This window comes from Python bivittatus, unplaced genomic scaffold, assembly GCF_059951505.1.
Source record: "Python bivittatus isolate LINGU-HERP-01145 unplaced genomic scaffold, Pbiv_v1 ctg000220_np1212, whole genome shotgun sequence".
Taxonomy (NCBI): Eukaryota; Metazoa; Chordata; class Lepidosauria; order Squamata; family Pythonidae; genus Python; species Python bivittatus.
In genome coordinates this window covers 11,131,960-11,150,310 of record NW_028277048.1, presented here as the reverse complement: position 1 = coordinate 11,150,310, position 18,351 = coordinate 11,131,960, and the positions used below count along the sequence as shown (strand labels likewise).

Sequence of the window (18,351 nt, the reverse complement as noted above, 5' to 3'; positions counted from 1 at the left end):
AAATTGTCTAGAATCTATAAAGGCGCTTCACATTTATGCTGGAAATGTGAACAACAAGAAGGGATGTTTATCATTTTGGTGGACATGTAAAAAAGCTAGAAAACTCTGGATTCAAGTACATATGCTGATTCAGAGATGTTTCTTTTCGAACTGATCGATGAACAGTTGGAAAAAAGGCATGGAACATTGTTCTTATACATGATAACTGCAGTGAGATTATTATATGCCTAAAGGTGGAAAGATGTGACATTACTCAGAATGGAGGAATGGCTGGTGAAGATGATGGAACTTGCTGAGATGGCCAAATGGACATCTTTGCTTAGAGAAAAGACACAAACCAAGTCTAATGCTGACTGGAAACCCGACAGACTTTTTTGCGTGAAACAGAAAAAAATGAACATATGATATATGGTTTTGATGATTAGGGCAAAAAGAGATTGTAGAAAAAATGAAAGTTATGCTATAACCAGAGTAAGAGGTTAATTTACATTTATACTTATAACTGCTATAAAAAAAATGGAGGTTTTCTTTCCTATATTTTCAATATTTTCTTTCTTTTTTTCCTGCACTTTTGGCTTTGCCTTTTCTTTCTTTCTTCACTTTTTTCTTGTCTCTGTTATGAAAGAATTAAGCCTTCCTTTAAACTTACACAAAGCAACAGTATACAGTACTCTGGTTACCATTTCAGTCTCATGACCCTACAAGCAGGTGTAGGCCAAGTGAGGCTGCAGATGTTTGCTCCAGAGCCTGGATGGGGAGACACTGACTCAGCTCGGTCCTCCCAAGATCGAGTGGCTGTGGCTGTTAGCACTCCCTGGGTCTGGGGATTTGCCATCTTTAATCCTGGATGCACTTCCCCAGTCAGGCATGGTGTGCACCTTGGGGGTTCTCTTAAACTCACAATTCCTGCCTAAAGAGGAGGTGGCAGCCAAGGCTAAGAGGGCCTTTACACTGCCCCATCTGGTCCACCAGTTGCGCTCTTTCCTGGATCAGACTCCCCCGGGCAGTCACTCACACACACCCTTGTCACCTCAGGGCTTGATTACTCCAGGGCACTCGACATGGGCTGCCCTTCAGACCACTGGGGAGCCCCAACTGGTCCAGAATGCAGCAGCAGCAGCAGTGATGCCCTTCCATTGGCATGCTCGCATGACATCTCAGCTTCGCCAGCTGCACTGCTGGTTGCGAATGAGCTTCTGGGTGCAATTCAAGGTGCTGCCTATTAGCTATAACACCCTACATGGCACAGGGCCTGGTTATTCCAGAGACTGACTATCTCCCCTGGTTTCTGCCTGGCTGGTAGGATCTAGCTGAGTGGGCATGCTCTGGTCCCTTTAAGGAAACCGTGTCGTTTTTGGGGCCCAGGAAGCATACCTTCTAAGTAGCAGCACCGGCCCTCTGGAATGAAGCCCCCCGAGATCTGTATGGCTCCCACTCTGGGGCGATCTCCTAGGCTCTGGGATGGGGTGGACGGAACCCCCCTATTTGTGATGTCTTTATCTCTTTCGATGTGCTGTCTGGATTGCCATCTTATCATTATTTTTCCATTATTGTGTAGTTATGTGTAATTTGTTATGATTTAATTTATTGTATCACATTGTTTTTATGCTGTTCTTTATTCTGTGATCCCCCAGGGTTAGGATTGGAGTTGCGCAGTATCAAAATTATATAAATTGAAGTCGAATTGAAATGTACCTACATAAAAAGTGTATAAAAACCTCTATCCATATGCTATCGGGAGGAAGGCATAGCAAGGTAATGAGAAATGCCTATGCTTCCCCCATTCTGGAATGCAAAATAAAATGCCTTTGCCTTTGCCCTGTCCACAAATTTCCTTAAGGACATATGTTTGCATACTTTGAAATTCTTGAGATTCGAGCATTCTTTCTGCAATTATACACTTTGATTATGTCTGTCGCAGAGTATCAAATTGCGAAGGCAGCAGAGCAAGACTTCCTGGAGTGCTAAAAGCATCACTCTTCCAAAGAAAGGTCATGATCTGGGGGTGATTCCCCGCTTCCACCATACAAAGACGATGAAAATTCGCACTCCTGCCAGCACTTTTACTGCAGCTAATCTTTCCTTTCTTGGCATTGGCACTGAGAATTATTGCTGACCTGCTCTCACATCATATCGCACCATGAAGTTGGATGAACTCTTCTCCAAATATCCCGGCGGCTGAGAGTTATCTGCGACTGAGTAGCTGTCTCAAGTTCTCACTGCCATTGCTGGATTTCTGCTCAGTCTTGACCAGTCTTGGCAGTCTTCTTAGGGTTGGACAAGGAAGGAAGGAAGGAAGGAAGGAAGGAAGGAAGGAAGGAAGGAAGGAAGGAAGGAAGGAAGGAAGGAAGGAAGGAAGGAAGGAAGGAAGGAAGGGGTCATTTTCTTAGCTGACAATATTCCAGATGTGCATTCCAGAACTGCAACAGCCCCAGCCAGCATAGCTCATGATGAAGGAGGAATATGTTTCTTTTTAATGGGAGGGGGTCTTTGGCTGCTGAACTCCCAGCATTCCTCACTCTTCCCTGGAGTTTCGGGGGCTGCTGGAAGTTGCAGGAATCAATCTGAGTAAACAAATTTAGTTCACACAAGGTGTCTCTGCTGCCTTTTACTCACTGCTTCGGTGTTTACAAAACAATCCCCCAGAAGAGCTGTAACAGAAGAGGATTGTGAAGGGATGGAGGGAGCCAGTGATGGAGAAGTCTCCACCTCTGCTGCTGCTTTCCAGCCCAGTCCCCGGCTGCTCCTGAGTCTACTGTTGCCTCACCCAGACCACCACCACCACCACCCCTCCTCTTCGTCTAGTCAGCTCATGGGCAAGTGCATCTGAGACAAATTTCACCATGCAGAGGAAACGGAGCTTCCGGTGGCTCAAATGAGGGCTCATTCTCCTTCGTTGAAGGCACCATTGGAACTTCAGGCTGTCCCTGTAAAGAGGACCCAGGCCTTCACGATCTGTGAAGATGTGGCATATCTGCAGACCATGAAATGCTCAGGACACTTGGAGGGAAGTCACAAAGCGTCACAGAGAACTTCTCCAGATTCCCTTTTCTTATATAAAGGATGAAACATCAATCAAAAGAACGGGCAGAGCCAGTGTGAAGCCTGAGCCATAAAGGATTATGTTTAGGTCTGTTATTACTTTATTTGGATTTGATACGTTTTTAGTCATCCAAGATTTGCTGGAGGAAAGGATCCCAGTAGGTAGGATAATCAGGCCAATGGGTACAGCCGCATCCTGCCTGGTGGAAGATTCTTGAGTTTCCTTCCATCTTCCAAGGTTTTCAGAGTTTACCATTGCAGTTATGTTTTTAAATGAGACAAAGAGTGTTTTGTTGGTTTGGTATCATATGTTTATACTACCAGTTCAAAATAGTGGGAAAGATATAGTAATTTTCCACAATCAACCTGTTCAAGTTTTAAAAAGTTTGTGAGTGATGGAGAAAAGTATCCTGGGTCAAAGGCACCATTGGGAGTTCAGGTTGCCCCTCTGGCTTTTTTAGAATACTAGATAGGACTGAAAGTCTGCCTAAGTAAAGAGCTCAGAGAGAGGGTTTTGGTTTTGTTTTAACACAAAAACTTTCTGAGGAACGTGCTACATATCTAGAGGTAGCCCTTGAATTAAGTCCCTCCCTTTGTCCTTCTGCTCCAGGAGAAATTAGACACTGTTCTAGTAAAAATGCCTCATAGATTAAGTCACTTGCTGTTGGGAATGGCTTGTGGAACATCGGCTGGTCCAAGGAAGGAAAAGAGAAATGTCAGAGGGCCTGGCTGTCACTTACATCCAGGACCACTTCAAGCAATCAGCTGATTCAAGGCAAGTCAATACTGCTATTGAAAAGAAAGTTGTGTTGCATTTTCATTACAATTTTAGGGCAGCAGCCTTTTATCCTGCAAAATATCCCAAGTCTAAGACTCCCCTCTCTGGATTAGAGACATTCAAGGGGACCCTCCTACAGTCGTGGAACATGTGAGGGAAGAGGGGAAGGCGGGAGCTGACCGTGGATGAAGTGACTGTAGATAAGGGGATGCTCTGGAGGACCCCCTTTGTTTAATTCAGGCCGGAAAAGAGAAACACAAGAGAGAGAGAAAAAAAATAAAGGAGGATCAGCAACTCACCCTGTCAAAGAGTCTCAGTCTGTCCCTCTGCCCTTCTCCTCCCAGAAAAGACAGGTAACATACTGGGGAATCACACCCTGGACCCGGACATACTTACTTATTGTGATCTCTATGTCTGTTCCACAAAGGAAAAAGACAAATATCAGAGACGGTGCTTGTCACCTGATCCAGGACTGTTTCAGACTATTTTCCTAAACTTAGTGAATCAATAACATTATTTTGGAATAATGCAATAAAGGTTTGCAAATACGGTTTACTATAGCTATGCTAAAATGAGTGGGGGGTGACAAATATTATTTGGTACATCACAGCTGATATACAATTGTTCAGAGATTCCTTCCTGGAATAATGGTAGAGACATTTACCATTATTACCATCCCCTTGTGCAAGGACATAAAAAAATTATGGAGATTCAAAGGCTGCCCCTCCACCAGTCAAAAATCTTATGCTGAGACTTCATAGTAATCTCCCATATAAGTGTCAGGTAGGAAAGTGCAAAACCAAGATGCTGTTGAACTCCAACCCCCATCATCTCTCAGTTGCCATTGACCAGACTGGCAGGGACCGCTGGGGTTGCACTTGAGAAGCTTCTAGAATGGCTGTCTTCACTGTAAATATTGGGACACTCGGGGACCAAGCAGCCATTAAGGATGGGCACCTGAAATATAGGACGAGCCCACCTAAAATGGAATGAGTGTGTAGAGGGAATGGATGATGTGATGTGTTTGCTTTGAAGACCCTCCTCCTAAATCCCTTCTGGCCTTTTATAGGAATGATCTATAAGAATCCATGGGACAAAATACTCACCAATGTCTACCTTAAATCCCTCTTGTGCTAGACAGGAAAACGAAGCAAACATCAGTGATTATACTATGCTTAATGCCTCAAACTATTTTTACTACAGAAATCAAACGTATTTCCTCTTCCTCCCTACACTTTTCTCTTACTCGGAATGGGCAAAGCTGCATTTCCTTCCACATTAAGACAAGCTGTTGAGCAGTAAGGTGTGGGTCTGAGTCTGTGGATTGGGGGGCTTGCCATTCCACGGCAAGCCCCCCACCTCGCCTAGCCCCCGCCCACATCTCCAGAGCCCCAGCGTCCAGATGACGAGCCGACGATAGACAGACGGTGAAAGGCTACAACACCCCAGAGCTCCAAGACGCAGTTGGAGCAGCTCCTCCGTCCACTCCCAAAGAAAGAACTTGGGCAGTTCTCCAAACCAGCACGAAGAAGTCTGTCCAGGAGCAGCAGACTCCTCCAGCCAAGCCAGCTAAGCCAGTCCAAGAACGCTGCTCCCAAATTCAAAACAGCCGCCAAGCCGCAAACGCGGGAAACGCTGCAAACGCAGCAGCTCCAGCAGCAACCACAGCAGCAGCAGCAGCTGAGCTAGTCCCCAAAAACGCCGCCACCAAACGCAAAGGAGCTGCCAAATTGACAAACGCAGCAAACGCAGTCGGTGCGGCAGGTGCGCCAAGCGCTGCAAAACGCGAAGCGCTGCCGTCGTTCACGCTCCTCCGGCCGAAGAAGCCCACACAGACCCGAGCAGTCCAGCTTCTGTACGGGTGAGTGCCAGTCCAGAGCATCCCTCCGCACAGCAAACACGTACACAGCAGACACATACAAAAAGCCTAAACTTCAAAGGACGGCGGCTCCGCAGCTCTCATTCTCCCCGCCATCTTATCACAAAATCTTCTTTTTATCTTCTTTTATTTTATTAATCTCAAGGAGATTCATTTACCACGGTAATCCTTCCATGGGCATGACTCAGAGATGCCCTTGAATTATTCAGCTCTGGCTCCTTTCACACTTTTGTTTTGACTGTTGCATTAAAAAAAAAAAAAAGTAGAAAGAGTGGGGGGAAAAACCCTAGAGAATAAGGAAAGGCATATCAAGAGTACTTTATGAGGAGAAGCAGCTCCTGTGAAGTTGAAATGGATATTGTTGCAGAGAGCCACCGAAGGTCATTCTATTAAAGAATAGGCTTACCAGCACGATGGTTAAAACCGGCCACTTTATACCCCAATTTTCCTTCATTGTTTATTTATGTGCATTTTGTCATTGCATTCTCTGCATCTGAATCTCTCCCTAAATCAAGGAGACAGAGCACAGAGGGACTTTCATCTCCCTCAAAATCTGAGGGGCCTGGCATTCTCAAATCCTAACGGGCTGAGGCTTCCCAAAGAGAGACCTAAGGACTGGAGTTTGCCATGAGCTCTTGTTAGCCAGGTTGATTTAAAATGGAGCCTGAGCACCAGGGGAGCCAGACCCACCGGGGGGGGGGGGAATCAATTTTAGCCAGAAATTAAGGAGCGGAAGCAGACTCTGTCACCAGAGAAACCAGAGCTGTCTGTAACCGTAAGGTGGCATTCTTGATGCATCTTGGAACTGCAAGTCTAGCTTTTACAAATTTGGACTGGACAGCTTCTAGGATATTAATCTGTGTAAAAATACAAAGCTGCACACCATAAAGAAGCTGGGAAACAATCTTAGCAAGAAAAATGTATACCACAGATCTCTGACACTTAGGCATTGTTTGGCTGAAGGAGCCAAGGCACCTAAACCCTAGGCTGCACCTGTTCTCCAGCAGCACCTTTATTGCTAGGCTCACTGCTTACAAGCGGTTTATGAAGCTTCACAGGAGTGCTTTCATTTGATACAACTTCAAAGAAAAGGTGTTTTCAAAGATGCTTTGCCAAGTGAACCAGACCCCTTCCCTTCCAAGGGTAAAGTGCAGCCACTGCAGTCCTTCATTGGCCTGCTTTACAGTTGCACTCAGTCTTCTCCTGCAGAACTCATATGGTAAGAGGCAAGTAAGAGGAGCTTCTCTGGGGAGCATTGCAGGGCAAAGCCGAGAGGAAGCTCTCCTGCAGGACTGGCTGAGATTCTCCTCCACAGCTTGGCTCCATTGTGGCCTGCAAGGAATCCTTACACCCACATGGAAGGGGGCCAACTGTTTACTCTGCAAAGGGCCCCCTCTGATCTCACCATTTGTTCCCAAGCTATCTTAAATTTAAAGAATCACTACACAGATTTCACAGATCAAAAAATCTCTTCCCAAATGTGAAGAGTTCAGCAGAGAAGATCTACAGTATGCTTGATCCACTCAATCTGAACTTTAAGTGGTCCAAAAAGTATGGTGAGAAATCCATGAATTGATGTACTATGGACAGGTTCATATTTCTTTGCAGTATGTGGTTTGCCTTGTCTCCCTAAGCTTACCTGCTGTCTTCAGGCATGGTACAGGATGTCACCTTTCCTTTGTTGGAAAATAATCTCTGTTAAAATGCAATCCAAACCTGCACTGATGCTGCCATCATAAACACTCATTCATTTAGAAAGAGCCTCACACTGAACAATGTGGGACTTACGCTCAGGTATAGGTTTGTTGTGATAGGCATTCATACTTCTCTTGCAGATGTGGCATTGTTTATCTAAGATTAGTTTCCCCAAAGGTGACCTGAGATGAGATTCAATTTCTTTGTAATATGTGCAATTTAGTCCAAAATAGTGTTGAAGGACAAGAAGATTGGGACTGATACACAAATATGTTTGGTGAGCAGAAATATCAGTTGTAAAGGAAAAACACTACCTATGGGAAAAAAGGAGAGAGAGGTATATGTTCACTATAGCAGATGTTTTGAAAATAGGTTCATGGAAAAAATATACAGTACTTACATGATCCATTCTTCATTCCTGAAGAACAAAAGCTCTCTGCATTTCTAGAAAAAAAAGATGATGATTTTGATCCCAGCTACTCCCTAGTGACTTACAACCTCTGTTACTGCTGATGGTCCACCTGGAGTGAGACAGGTCGGCTCAGAAGTGATTTAAGGACTGGCTTCTAGTTGAACTCCATAGCAATTATAATAACCCAGAGTAAGAAACGAAGCCCTGACACATAATGTAGTAAACCCATAGTGGGATATTGCGCCGCGCAGACACACAAGCGCACACACAGAGTACTTTCTGAAATTGTGAATTGCTTAAGGAATGGGACTAAAGTGGAAGGCACAGCTGTTTAAGCGGACCATCTGCCATCTATCAAACCAAGATACCATTCTCAGTTCAATCAGTTGATGTAACTATAGTAATCAGCTCTATAAGAAGTACGTAAGACATATACTCCATGATACAATCCTCATATATCAGAATAGTAAAGGCATTTTATGGTGTGCACCAGCTGTACAAAAAGTACTTTATACTGTCAAAGATGTGAATGTATTGCATGTAAAACTAATGAACTCTGATGAGCCACCCAGAGTCACCCGTTTGGGGAGATGCACAGCATACAAATTTAATTAATTAATTAATTAATTCCTATTGGGTAGGAATCTGTTTGAAATAATAATATCATGCAAATCTTTGGGAATACATTTGAAACATCTGGGGTTGGACATATTCTAAGTTGCCTCTTTTGGCAGCCTTCACCAATGATAACATCACAGATGATATTGATTGTACTAAGAGAATTGTGCAGGATCCCAATAAGAGGGGTGCTTGGTGAGTCAATCTCCCATTAACATCTTTCTACTTGTAACATTCAGAAGCAACTGAAATTATTGTTGTGGTAATCTAAGTTAATTAAGTTTCTTCAGACTGTTATACAACTTTTAGCATTGGTGATAAAATATACTTTCTGAATATGGAAAGTTTTCTTTTTATTGCTACACTTGCATTCTGCTTGCTTTAGAATATGGGTTTAATGGTCTTTTAAACCCAGGTTTAAAAGTAGACTGACACACAACTTTTGATGCTCATTGAGTTTGATGCTCATTGTAGCTGGATAATTCCTTGAGTTTCATTTCACATCCATTATCCACTTCTATGCTTGTCAGCTGTTTTAAGATCTTTTTGGACACAGGTTCAGCATTGGGGCTTAGCACAGAGTTGGGACAGGTAGCAGAAGAATTTGGCAGATGGCTTTTTAAACAGCAGGACTCTGATCCCGTGGATGAGCTCCACAGGATCGGAGACCTGGTAGGGAAAGAACACGGTGGTGAGAGAAGCAGGGAGAGACGACTCATCAAGCCTCCAATCCTGGGATGAAGAGGAAATTTTCTAAATATCAGTTATCTTTCTGATTGACATTATTGCAGACTGGGAGATTTAGCAGGTTGAACCTTGCTTAATATTCCTCAAATTAGCCAGGAGCTGCCACAACCTATTGCTGCCATCCGCTGCCTGCTGTTTTATGCATAAATTTACTAGAAGAGAATATACTGCAATCCTCTCAAACTTCTACATATCAAGGGATCACAGGATGGACCATGACTTGTTGACTACAACCTAGAACTGAGGGTGTACAGAATAGACTGGATTTAACAGAGCAGCATATCCAGATGTTAAGAGGAGATGAAATGAGGAGTTTGGAATGGCAGAAATCACAATAATTTGGCCTGTATCATTAATCTGTAGATGTTGCCCTCTTCTTTGGACACTCTGTTATTTGCCAGCTAAATGGATGAGAGTAAGATCGCCACCAAATTCTAAATTCAAGCATCAGTTTTTCTTATAGTGTAGAGCAAAATCCAAGTCTTCATATAATTGGAGGTTAACCTAGAAATGGTCTGGCCTTGGAGGCCAACCTAGAGTTTTCATCTAACAATTTCAAGGTAGTTTACTAATTAACCAATTTACTCTTAATTGTATTAAGAGATGCATCAGGATCTTCGTTAAGTGAAGGCGGGCTTTGAACCAGCTACGTACTTGGTTGCACAGGTCTCCTCCGCCATAGGAATGATCAGTGGCCAGTTCAGTTATGTGGGAATAATGAAGGATGAAATGAAATAAATAAGGCATGAGACAGAGAAGGGCAAAATGCACAAGACTCATTTTATTGAAAAATGTCAAGCACTTTTTGAGGATGTTTATAACCAAAACACTTTCTTTTCTATCCAGAAATTTTATAAAAGCATCACTTGTATGCAAAAAAAACCCATTCTTCCCAACACATGGCATACCAGCATAGAATCGAGTTATTAAACGTTGATTATACAAGGAATAGTATCATTTTCATCACAGGAAGATGAAGAGAAATGCAGGATCATGAATCTTACAGCTTGCAGCCACGAGTCCATTCTGACAGATCTCTTCCTTTGCAGTGGTTTCTCCAGGCAACCCTGAAAGTAAGAATAAGAATATTGCATGTCTTCAGATGCTTCTTGTAGGTCTACTTCAAGAGATTCAGGAAGTTCGCAGGTGAGCTAGTGACAACGATCATTCATCTTTCGTTTTCATTGACTGATAAAGTTCCTGTGCTAGTTTTCCAACAAATTCCAGGTTAAAATCAAAGGAAAAATAATTGTTTTAGCTAAAATAGCCCTGACATTCTATTTCTCACAATGAAGCCCACATGCAACTGAGGCCCAATAGATACTTTGGACTCCCAAATAACCTTTCCAGAGTCCATGCTAGTCAGGACTAAAGGGAGTTAAAGTGCAAAGTATTTGGTGAGCACCAGAGGGCTCCCAAAATCATGTACAAAATCTTAGAATGCATCAGAAGGGCACACAGCAGAGGAAGTTTTAAATCATTCTGATTGTGGACCACATAACATCTCTATTGTTTGCTTTTAGATACTCATTGCCAGCTTAAGGGTTTCCCATCTAATGATCTGCTGCTGCAGACCCCTTTCCTTTTCATCCCAGGATTGGAGGCTTGATGAGTCGTCTCTCCGGGCTACTCTCACCACCATGTTCTTTCCCTACCAGATCTCTGATCCTGTGGAGCTCATCCACGGGATCAGAGTCCTGCTGTTTAAAAAGCCATCTGCCAAATTCTTCTGCTATCTGTCCCAACTCTGTGCTAAGCCCCAGTGCTGAACCTGTGTCCAAAAAGATCTTAAAACAGCTGACAAGCACCGAAGTGGATAATGGATGTGAAATGAAAGGGAATTATCCAGGTACAATGAGCATCACCCCCCACCCTCCATAAGGTGTGTGTCAGTCTACTTTTAACCCTGGGTTTAAAAGACTGTTAAACCCTATTCTAGCAACCAGAATGTAAGTGTAGCAATAAAAAGACAACTTTCCATATTCAGAAATTGCATTTTACCACCAATGCTAAAAGTTGTACAATAATCAAAAGAAAGTTAATTAACTTAGATGACCACAACAATAGTTTCAGTTGCTACTGAATGTTGCAAGTTGAAAGATATTAATGAGAGACTGACTCACCAGGCATCCATCTTATTGGGATCCTGCACAATTCTCTTAGCACAATCAACATCATTGGTGATGTCATCATCGGTGAAAGCTGCCAAAAGAGGCAAATTAGAATATGTCCTACCCCAGATGCTTCAAATGTATTTCCAAAGATTTGCATAATATTATTATTTCAAACAGATTCCTACCCAATAGGAATTAGAGTCATAGGACTTCATCAGTTTTGTATAAACTACATTCACATCTTTAACAGCATAACCGACTTCTTGTACAGCTGATGCACACCATGAAATGCCTTTTCTCTTGCTCTAACCATGTAGTGACAGGCCTGATAAATGCAGAACACTAGGAGTTTGTTTCCCATTTGGAGCTGAGTGTGCTGGATATGCATGACATCCCCGCAGTCTTATCGCAATCTTGGGAAGGAGAGAGAGGCAGAACTGTCTCACTTGAGTCCAAGAACCAGATTTCTCTGACACAAGGCAGAAACTACTGGATCAGGTTCCTTAGCTAGGTGGATTTCCGGTATTGGAATTGGTCCCCATAACTTGTGCCTCTGGCAAGATATTGACTAATTTCAGAGACGATAGGATCAGGTGGGTCTGCCAAGCAAGCTACCCCTTAGACTGCAGGTGCTACAGATAGGTATGGGAGATTGTGAGGCTGTTGATGTGGGTGGGAGAGGGAGACTTCTCCAAATGTGGCCCTGCCTGGTGCTCATTAGAACAGAGAAAGTACTGTGGTGGGTGGTGTGGGGGCACAAGGTGAGATATGTCTATGTGAAGGAAGTTAGAGAAGTTGTGACAAGTTGGGAAATGGGGCACTAAATGGGGGAACAGATTGAGGAAGGATAAGAGGCCAACAGAAAACATGGTGGCTAGATACTTTCACTGATGAGACAAGCAGGAACTCAGAAGAACTCAAAGAAACAATTCTGACAGACAGTGCTGGTGAATCGATGTCCATCAAGTCATGAAGAGTTGGATGCAATTGAACCTCCCTTCAGAAGTATCATCTGACTTATTTGGGGCATTTCACTTTTTTCTTTTCTTTTCTAATGAAATAGATGTCAGCCCCTGGAAGTAGGTCAGATCAGGAAACAGACACTGCAAGGATTACTGGAATGCTACTTCGGTATCTTAGAAAATAATAATAACAAAAGAACTTGGAAAGCTTGTCAAAGCTTCTCTCTCCCACCTCTTATACCAAACAGAATCAAGGTGGCCTTACGGTATTTTCAGTCTCTTTCTGATGCCTCCTCCTTTCCCAGGACTGAGTTCTCATGACTTTCTCATCACCTTTATCTTAACAGTTCTCTTAAGAACTCTTGATTCCTTTATCAAGGTTATCTCTCCTCTATGCTATGTGGCTTACCGCTGCAAGGTGTATTGCAGCCATTAGCTGTAATTCCCTGGTAATTGTTGCACCACCAGCGGCTGTTTATCTGGAAAATCCCATAGTCGCGACTGCCATCCGAGTTTGGTGGCCCCACAGCTTGGGTGTTGTACCTGCTCTCATGATAAGCCATACAGATCCCTGGAAGAAAGCAAAGAGGGAAAGGACTGGAAAAGGCCTCTGCTGTAAATGAAAGTGCTACTCTGAATTTTTTAATAGCAACAGAACATTTAACCATCTTCTCATTCATCACCCAACCAAGGAAGGACCAAGAAGTCCCATACATTCTGGAAATTTCAGGGGAATTTGGAATAAGTCTGATTCTTGTCTCAAAAGTATTCTTGGGGTTCTTAGTGGCACATGACGCCACCTCTCCTTTCTTCTCCTTCCATAATCCTGGCGTTCCAGGGAGGAGGTACTTTTCCACTGTGCGTCTTTCGCACTGCCAAAATCTTCTGGGATGGCCCCTTGAACCCTGTTCCAAACTGAATCGATTTTGGAGGATTTGAAGGAACTTCCCTCTCAGAGGATGCTTATCCTGGCAGGTATAACCCCCTTTTTTTAAAAAAACCAAATAAACTATTAGCTATGCCAGTGATTTGTAAAAAGACAGTAAAGAGGCAAAAGAGGCCTAACTGTACTGCAGTTCTGCTCTTGCCCCAAACAGGCAACAAACTGAATATTGATCACCCTCATTAAAATAAGAATCGTGAGGTCCCCCAGGTCTAAGAAAATTGAGAAGAGCTTTTTATTCATTGTCAGGCTGGCTGAACTGCCCCATTTGAATTCCCCTTGCAAACCTGGACATTGCGCAGGTGGAGAGAAAGAGAGACTGAACTCACAGTTCTCCAAGTTGTAGCCGTGATATCCATCCAGTCCAAGCTGTTTCAGAGTTGAAGCCAGTGCACATCTGGTAAATTCTATGGCCTCGCTGGCTGCAAGGAGGAGGAAGAGGAGGGTGAGCACTAATGCCTTCATTGCTGCAGCTCCCTGGAGGATGATGGCTTCTCTACAATGGCTAGTGGATTTTATAGTCATGGCTTGTGAAACTGGCTCCTCTGGCGAGATGGTAAACAAAGTATGTAACAATAATTCCCCAACTTGAGGTAATTATGGATTGACCAAGCAGGAAGTACTGATGAGAGTTGGGAGAGCAAAAGTACCATGTTAGAACAGTCATAGTTTTCCTCTCTTTCCTTCCACCTTTCCCAGCATTAGAGCCTTCTCCAGAGACCTTCCCATCTTGTACCTGAAGTAGGATAATCTGAGTCTGTTCCTTTGTACTTCGAGGGAGACCACTGGGTTGGTTTGTTTGAGGATCCATGTGCCTGTTTCCTTGGCTTTCTGGTTTCAAACTGGAACAGCTAAGCCTAACCTGAAATGAGCTGAAGATGGGGGACGTGAGCAAGGGCCTTCTAATAGCAAAGGAAAAGCAAGAATTCATCCTGAGACGCTGGAGAGCTATTGCCAAAGGAGACAATACTAGCCTGAATGAATGAAAAGTCTAACACTGTTTTAAGTAGTCTTGTAGGAATCCTACAAGATAAAACAGAAGGCCAGGGAAATTGTAATATCTTTAAACTGCTCCCATTTCTCACTGTAACATGTTGGCAGACAAAAAAACATGGATGCATGTTGACATACAAGTTCATGCATGCTTCCTCTAATGGAAACATTTTGCAAGTCTTTCTACTCATCTTCCCCTGGTGATTTCCCCCCTTATTCTAATAACAGCAGCCTCAAGGTACTTCCATAAAAGACTGGAAACCTTTTATGGACTTTTTGCTGAAAATGGAAAAAAGAAAAATATGATTTCTGGGTTTGACAATTGAAAAAGGATTGAACAAGGGGCTGAAAGGATTTTTGTAAGAGGGAGGAAGTGTGATGAGTTTGTTTAGAACTGTTGAAAAGAAGGTCTGAAGTCGCTTATTTTTTTCTGGTCCTTGTTTCTTTAATTATCGCTCTTTCTTTCACTGTTATGCTTTCTGCACTTTTTCTTTCTTTTTCTCTTTCTTTTCTTTATATATTTTTATATTTGTCCTTTACTGAAGTAAGAACTCTTAATAGATTACATTTTAAAAAAAAAGAAAGGCCCTTCATCTACTCCGTTTTTCTTTTCAGAAATGTGGGGAAGAATTTCAGTTTCTCGGTACCAAATTTCCACTTCCACGTGTGTGACAGAGATCCAGGATTGGGAGAAGTAATCATCCTTTTGCATATTTCCCTGTTCTCTGTAGTAGGTGAAAGAAGATTCTGACTCCCACTTCAATGTGATGTGGACAAGGCATTTATGACCGGCTGGAAAAATAAACTTTAGGTGTTAGAGAGTAATAAACCTTTGTAACTAGATAAGATCGAGGGAAAGAGCCCCAGCTTGTATCCTGTACTGTAACCTTTACAAACCGTGTTAAGTAATTCCAAGTGGGGCTCTAAATTGTTAACACCTGTGGAGAGGGGTGGAGGCCATTCCGGGAAAAGTATTTAAGATTAGTCCTGGAGGAGTGAAAGGAAGAAGGATGGGGGGAGCGTTGGTGAAGTGAATGTCTACCTCGAATCGTTGCTGGTCTGCCTTAAACAGGTCACCTGAGAAAGCTGCGGTTTCAAGCCTTTCTTCAGCCGTGCGAAGGGAAGTTTCCTCGTCCACTCCTCTCGCCACCAAAGCACATCTACGTAAGGCTACTTAGGCGATGAGGGTTCATAACCCTGCTTTCACTTTTATGTGTTGATTGTCTGCTCCTACGGAGTGATTTTTAATTTGCAGCTTGCTTTATCATAATCCTTTTGAGCATTAAGTAAAGCCTTGGTCGAAAACTTTCTACTTGCTTCCTGAGTTATTCTATCATCACGATCGCGCACAACCAGAAACGAAAGAACCCAGAGAGAGAGAAAGGACTAAGGATACTTCACCCCATGGGTATCTGTCACATGGTGGCTAGCTGTGTGGGATAAACCTGGTTTGTGCATCGCAAGAAAGATGGCACGTAAAAAGGAAAGGAAGCAGGAGCTGTTACTAACGCAGTTGTCGCAAAGAGATAAAATGGATACTGAGATGGAGTTGGAGAAACAAATGGAAAATATCGCGGTCAGCGAGAGGCTGGTAAGGCAGAGTAAACCCCTTATGGTGGAAGGAGGAAAGGAGTCCATGGGGAGTATGGACTCCAGGGAAGACAGAGATGAAGACCAGGAGGAAGAGAGGGGAGTGGAAAGAAGGCTGATAATGGGGAGAGGCAGGATGTTAAATCCGGAGATGAGGGCCATTCAGAAGCCCAAGTTCCCCCTGTATCAGGATGACAAGATATTAACATGTATTTTAGGGTATTTGAAGTTTCGTGTCTTGATTATGACGTACCAGATTGGGAAAAGATGAAATCCCCCTGCACAGCCTGATGAAAGGCAGCTGAGAACCAAGAAGGCCCGTGCATGTTTAATTCTGGGTCTGGAAGACAGCCAGTTGTTGCACATTTGTGGTTTGCCTACTGCCACTGAATGTTGGAATGCACTGTGGTGAATTTATGTGCATGAGACTGTAGGCAGCAAAATAGCTCTGACACGGCAACCATACAGAACACGTTTGCAGCTGGGGGAGAGCCTAGCAAAGCACTTGCAAAGCATGAGCACGTTGTTTGTTGAGTTACAGGAAAGAGGGATGGACTTTGATGAGGCAAACAAAGTCTATATTGTCTTAAGTTCTCTTAATGAGACTTGGAATGTCCTGATAATCACTCTGGAATCCATGCCAGAACAAGATCTCACTGTGCATTACTGGAGGAGGAACGACGGAGAGGTGAGGAAGCCCAAGACTGTATCCATAATGAGGCAATGAGGAAAGGCTCACATGAACCAACTTGCAGCGAAAGAACAGAGAAAGAGTATGCTGTAAGACGGTTTTTTTAAAAGGTGGTTCCACAAAGCGCCTGTGTAGGAATTGCACAGCACAGCAGCAAGGAAGGTCAGAGAAGCATAAAGCACAGATATCAAGACCTGGAAGACCAGACGTTTCTGTGGTGAAAACAGTTCCTGGACTAGGAGGAATTGGGAAACGTGGCTTCTTGACAGTGGAGCATGCAGGCATCTTGCAAACAGAGAGGAATGTTTTGTTCCCTTCGCCCAGCAGCTCGGAAGCATGTCAGTCTTGCTGATGGAAAGAAATCACCAGTACAAGGGGAAGGGCAAGTATTTGTGCCCAGTTTAAACAGGACAATTGAAGGGGCGTTGTTTGTACCATCTCTTGAATATAATTTGTCAAGTGTAGCTTGTTTAGCACAAGAGGGAAAACAACTCTGTGTTGTTTTCAGAAAATAGATGTACTATTAGAAAGAATGGGGCCGTATGTGCACAAGGAATATTGAAGGATAGCACATATTCTGTTACCCTATGATAAATATCAGGTTAACGTACAGACCACTGTATGCAACAAGCCAACACATGATAATTGCATACATTTGTTGCATAGAAGATCAGGGCATGCAAGTTTTAAAGTCATAGCAAAACTGCCTGAAATAAGCAAAGGGATAAAATTACAGCAGTGCTATAAGTATTTAGACCGCGCTGTGTGTTGGATGTCTAAGTCTAAGACATACCCAGTACAAAAATACAGCATAAGAATTACAAACAGGAGATTTGAACTTGTGCATGCTGATCTTATAGGGCCTCTGCAACAAACCCTAAGAGGGGCGAAGTCTGTGCTTGTAATAGTTGATGACTACACTAGATTCGGCTTCTGTCATTTACTGAAAGCCAAGAGCGAAACGTTTAAAACGTTTGCTAACTGGGTAGCTTATGTAGAAAGAAGATTTGACTGTAACGTAGGGCAATTACAGTCAGATGGGGGGGTGAATTTGTTGCAGGTTACTTCCAAAGCTGGTTAAAGAAAAGGGGTATTAAACACTGTAAATCATCCCCATATTCACCACATGAGAACGGTGTAGCTGAAAGGAGAAATGGAGTTCTGCAAACTATGAAAGATTCCTTGTTGCAGGATTCTGGGATGCCAAATTGTTACTGGGGTGAAGCAAACTGCAAATTATCTCCTGAACAGGCTGTGGAGTACAGTAATAGGTACCACACCCTACAATCTGATGTATAACAAACCACCTTAAATGTGTTATCGCATTTAAGAACATTTGGTTGTTTTGCCTGGGTGCATATTCCCAGAAATCAAAGAAAGAAGGGACAGCCCAAGACAATGAAACTTAGAGTCTTAGCCAGGGTCTAAGGCATATAGGTTTGTTACGGTTGTTGTGCCTCAGACGTGCACAGCTCTTTGCTCCTATATTTAACTGTGTCCCCATGGGTGTGTATAAATGGGAGACATGAACTCATTCTTATTAAATTGATTTCTCATTAAGTGAAAAAGAATGTAAACAATTTACAGGAGAAAGACTGCATGTCAGAAGTTTTGTTTTTCTCTATCCCTCTTGCCAACACAATGACATCAGCAGCAGCATGAGAACACGACAAGGATGCTGAAAGCAGCAGCAGGCTTTGGGACAGGTCTCTACCAGCTGCATGGGGGCTGAGGGCTGCTCGTTGCCCATATGGACTCCTCACTGCCTTTCAAACATTCAGTTGCTTCCTAAAAAGCATGCTTCCAAGAAATTGCTAATTTTACTGATTGATTGATTGATTGATTGATTGATTGATTGATTGATTGATTATGTGCTATCAAGCTCCT

General features: G+C 43.2%; 1 protein-coding gene across 1 annotated transcript; it reads right to left on the bottom strand.

The window, feature by feature from the left end:
* Nucleotides 1–10,171: 10,171 nt before the first annotated feature.
* LOC103051319 (lysozyme C, milk isozyme-like) lies at nt 10,172–13,712 on the bottom strand. Its single transcript, XM_007444660.3, has 4 exons — nt 13,520–13,712; nt 12,657–12,818; nt 11,295–11,373; nt 10,172–10,238 (listed from the first exon to the last, which is right to left on the bottom strand). The coding sequence occupies exons 1-4, from the start codon at nt 13,653–13,655 to the stop codon at nt 10,172–10,174; spliced, it is 444 nt and encodes a 147-aa protein (XP_007444722.2). The 5' UTR covers nt 13,656–13,712.
* Between the last annotated feature and the right edge of the window lie 4,639 nt (nt 13,713–18,351).

Bases quoted from the DNA above. Each gene is read 5' to 3' on its own strand.
- LOC103051319 (XM_007444660.3), bottom strand. From the start codon at position 13,655: ATGAAGGCATTAGTGCTCACCCTCCTCTTCCTCCTCCTTGCAGCCAGC. The intron at 11,374-12,656 runs GTAAGCCACATA...CTCTTTTGGCAG, and splicing joins CTGCAATACACCTTGCAGCG to CTTTCACCGATGATGACATC. The intron at 10,239-11,294 runs GTGAGTCAGTCT...TCTTACTTTCAG, and splicing joins CCCAATAAGATGGATGCCTG to GGTTGCCTGGAGAAACCACT.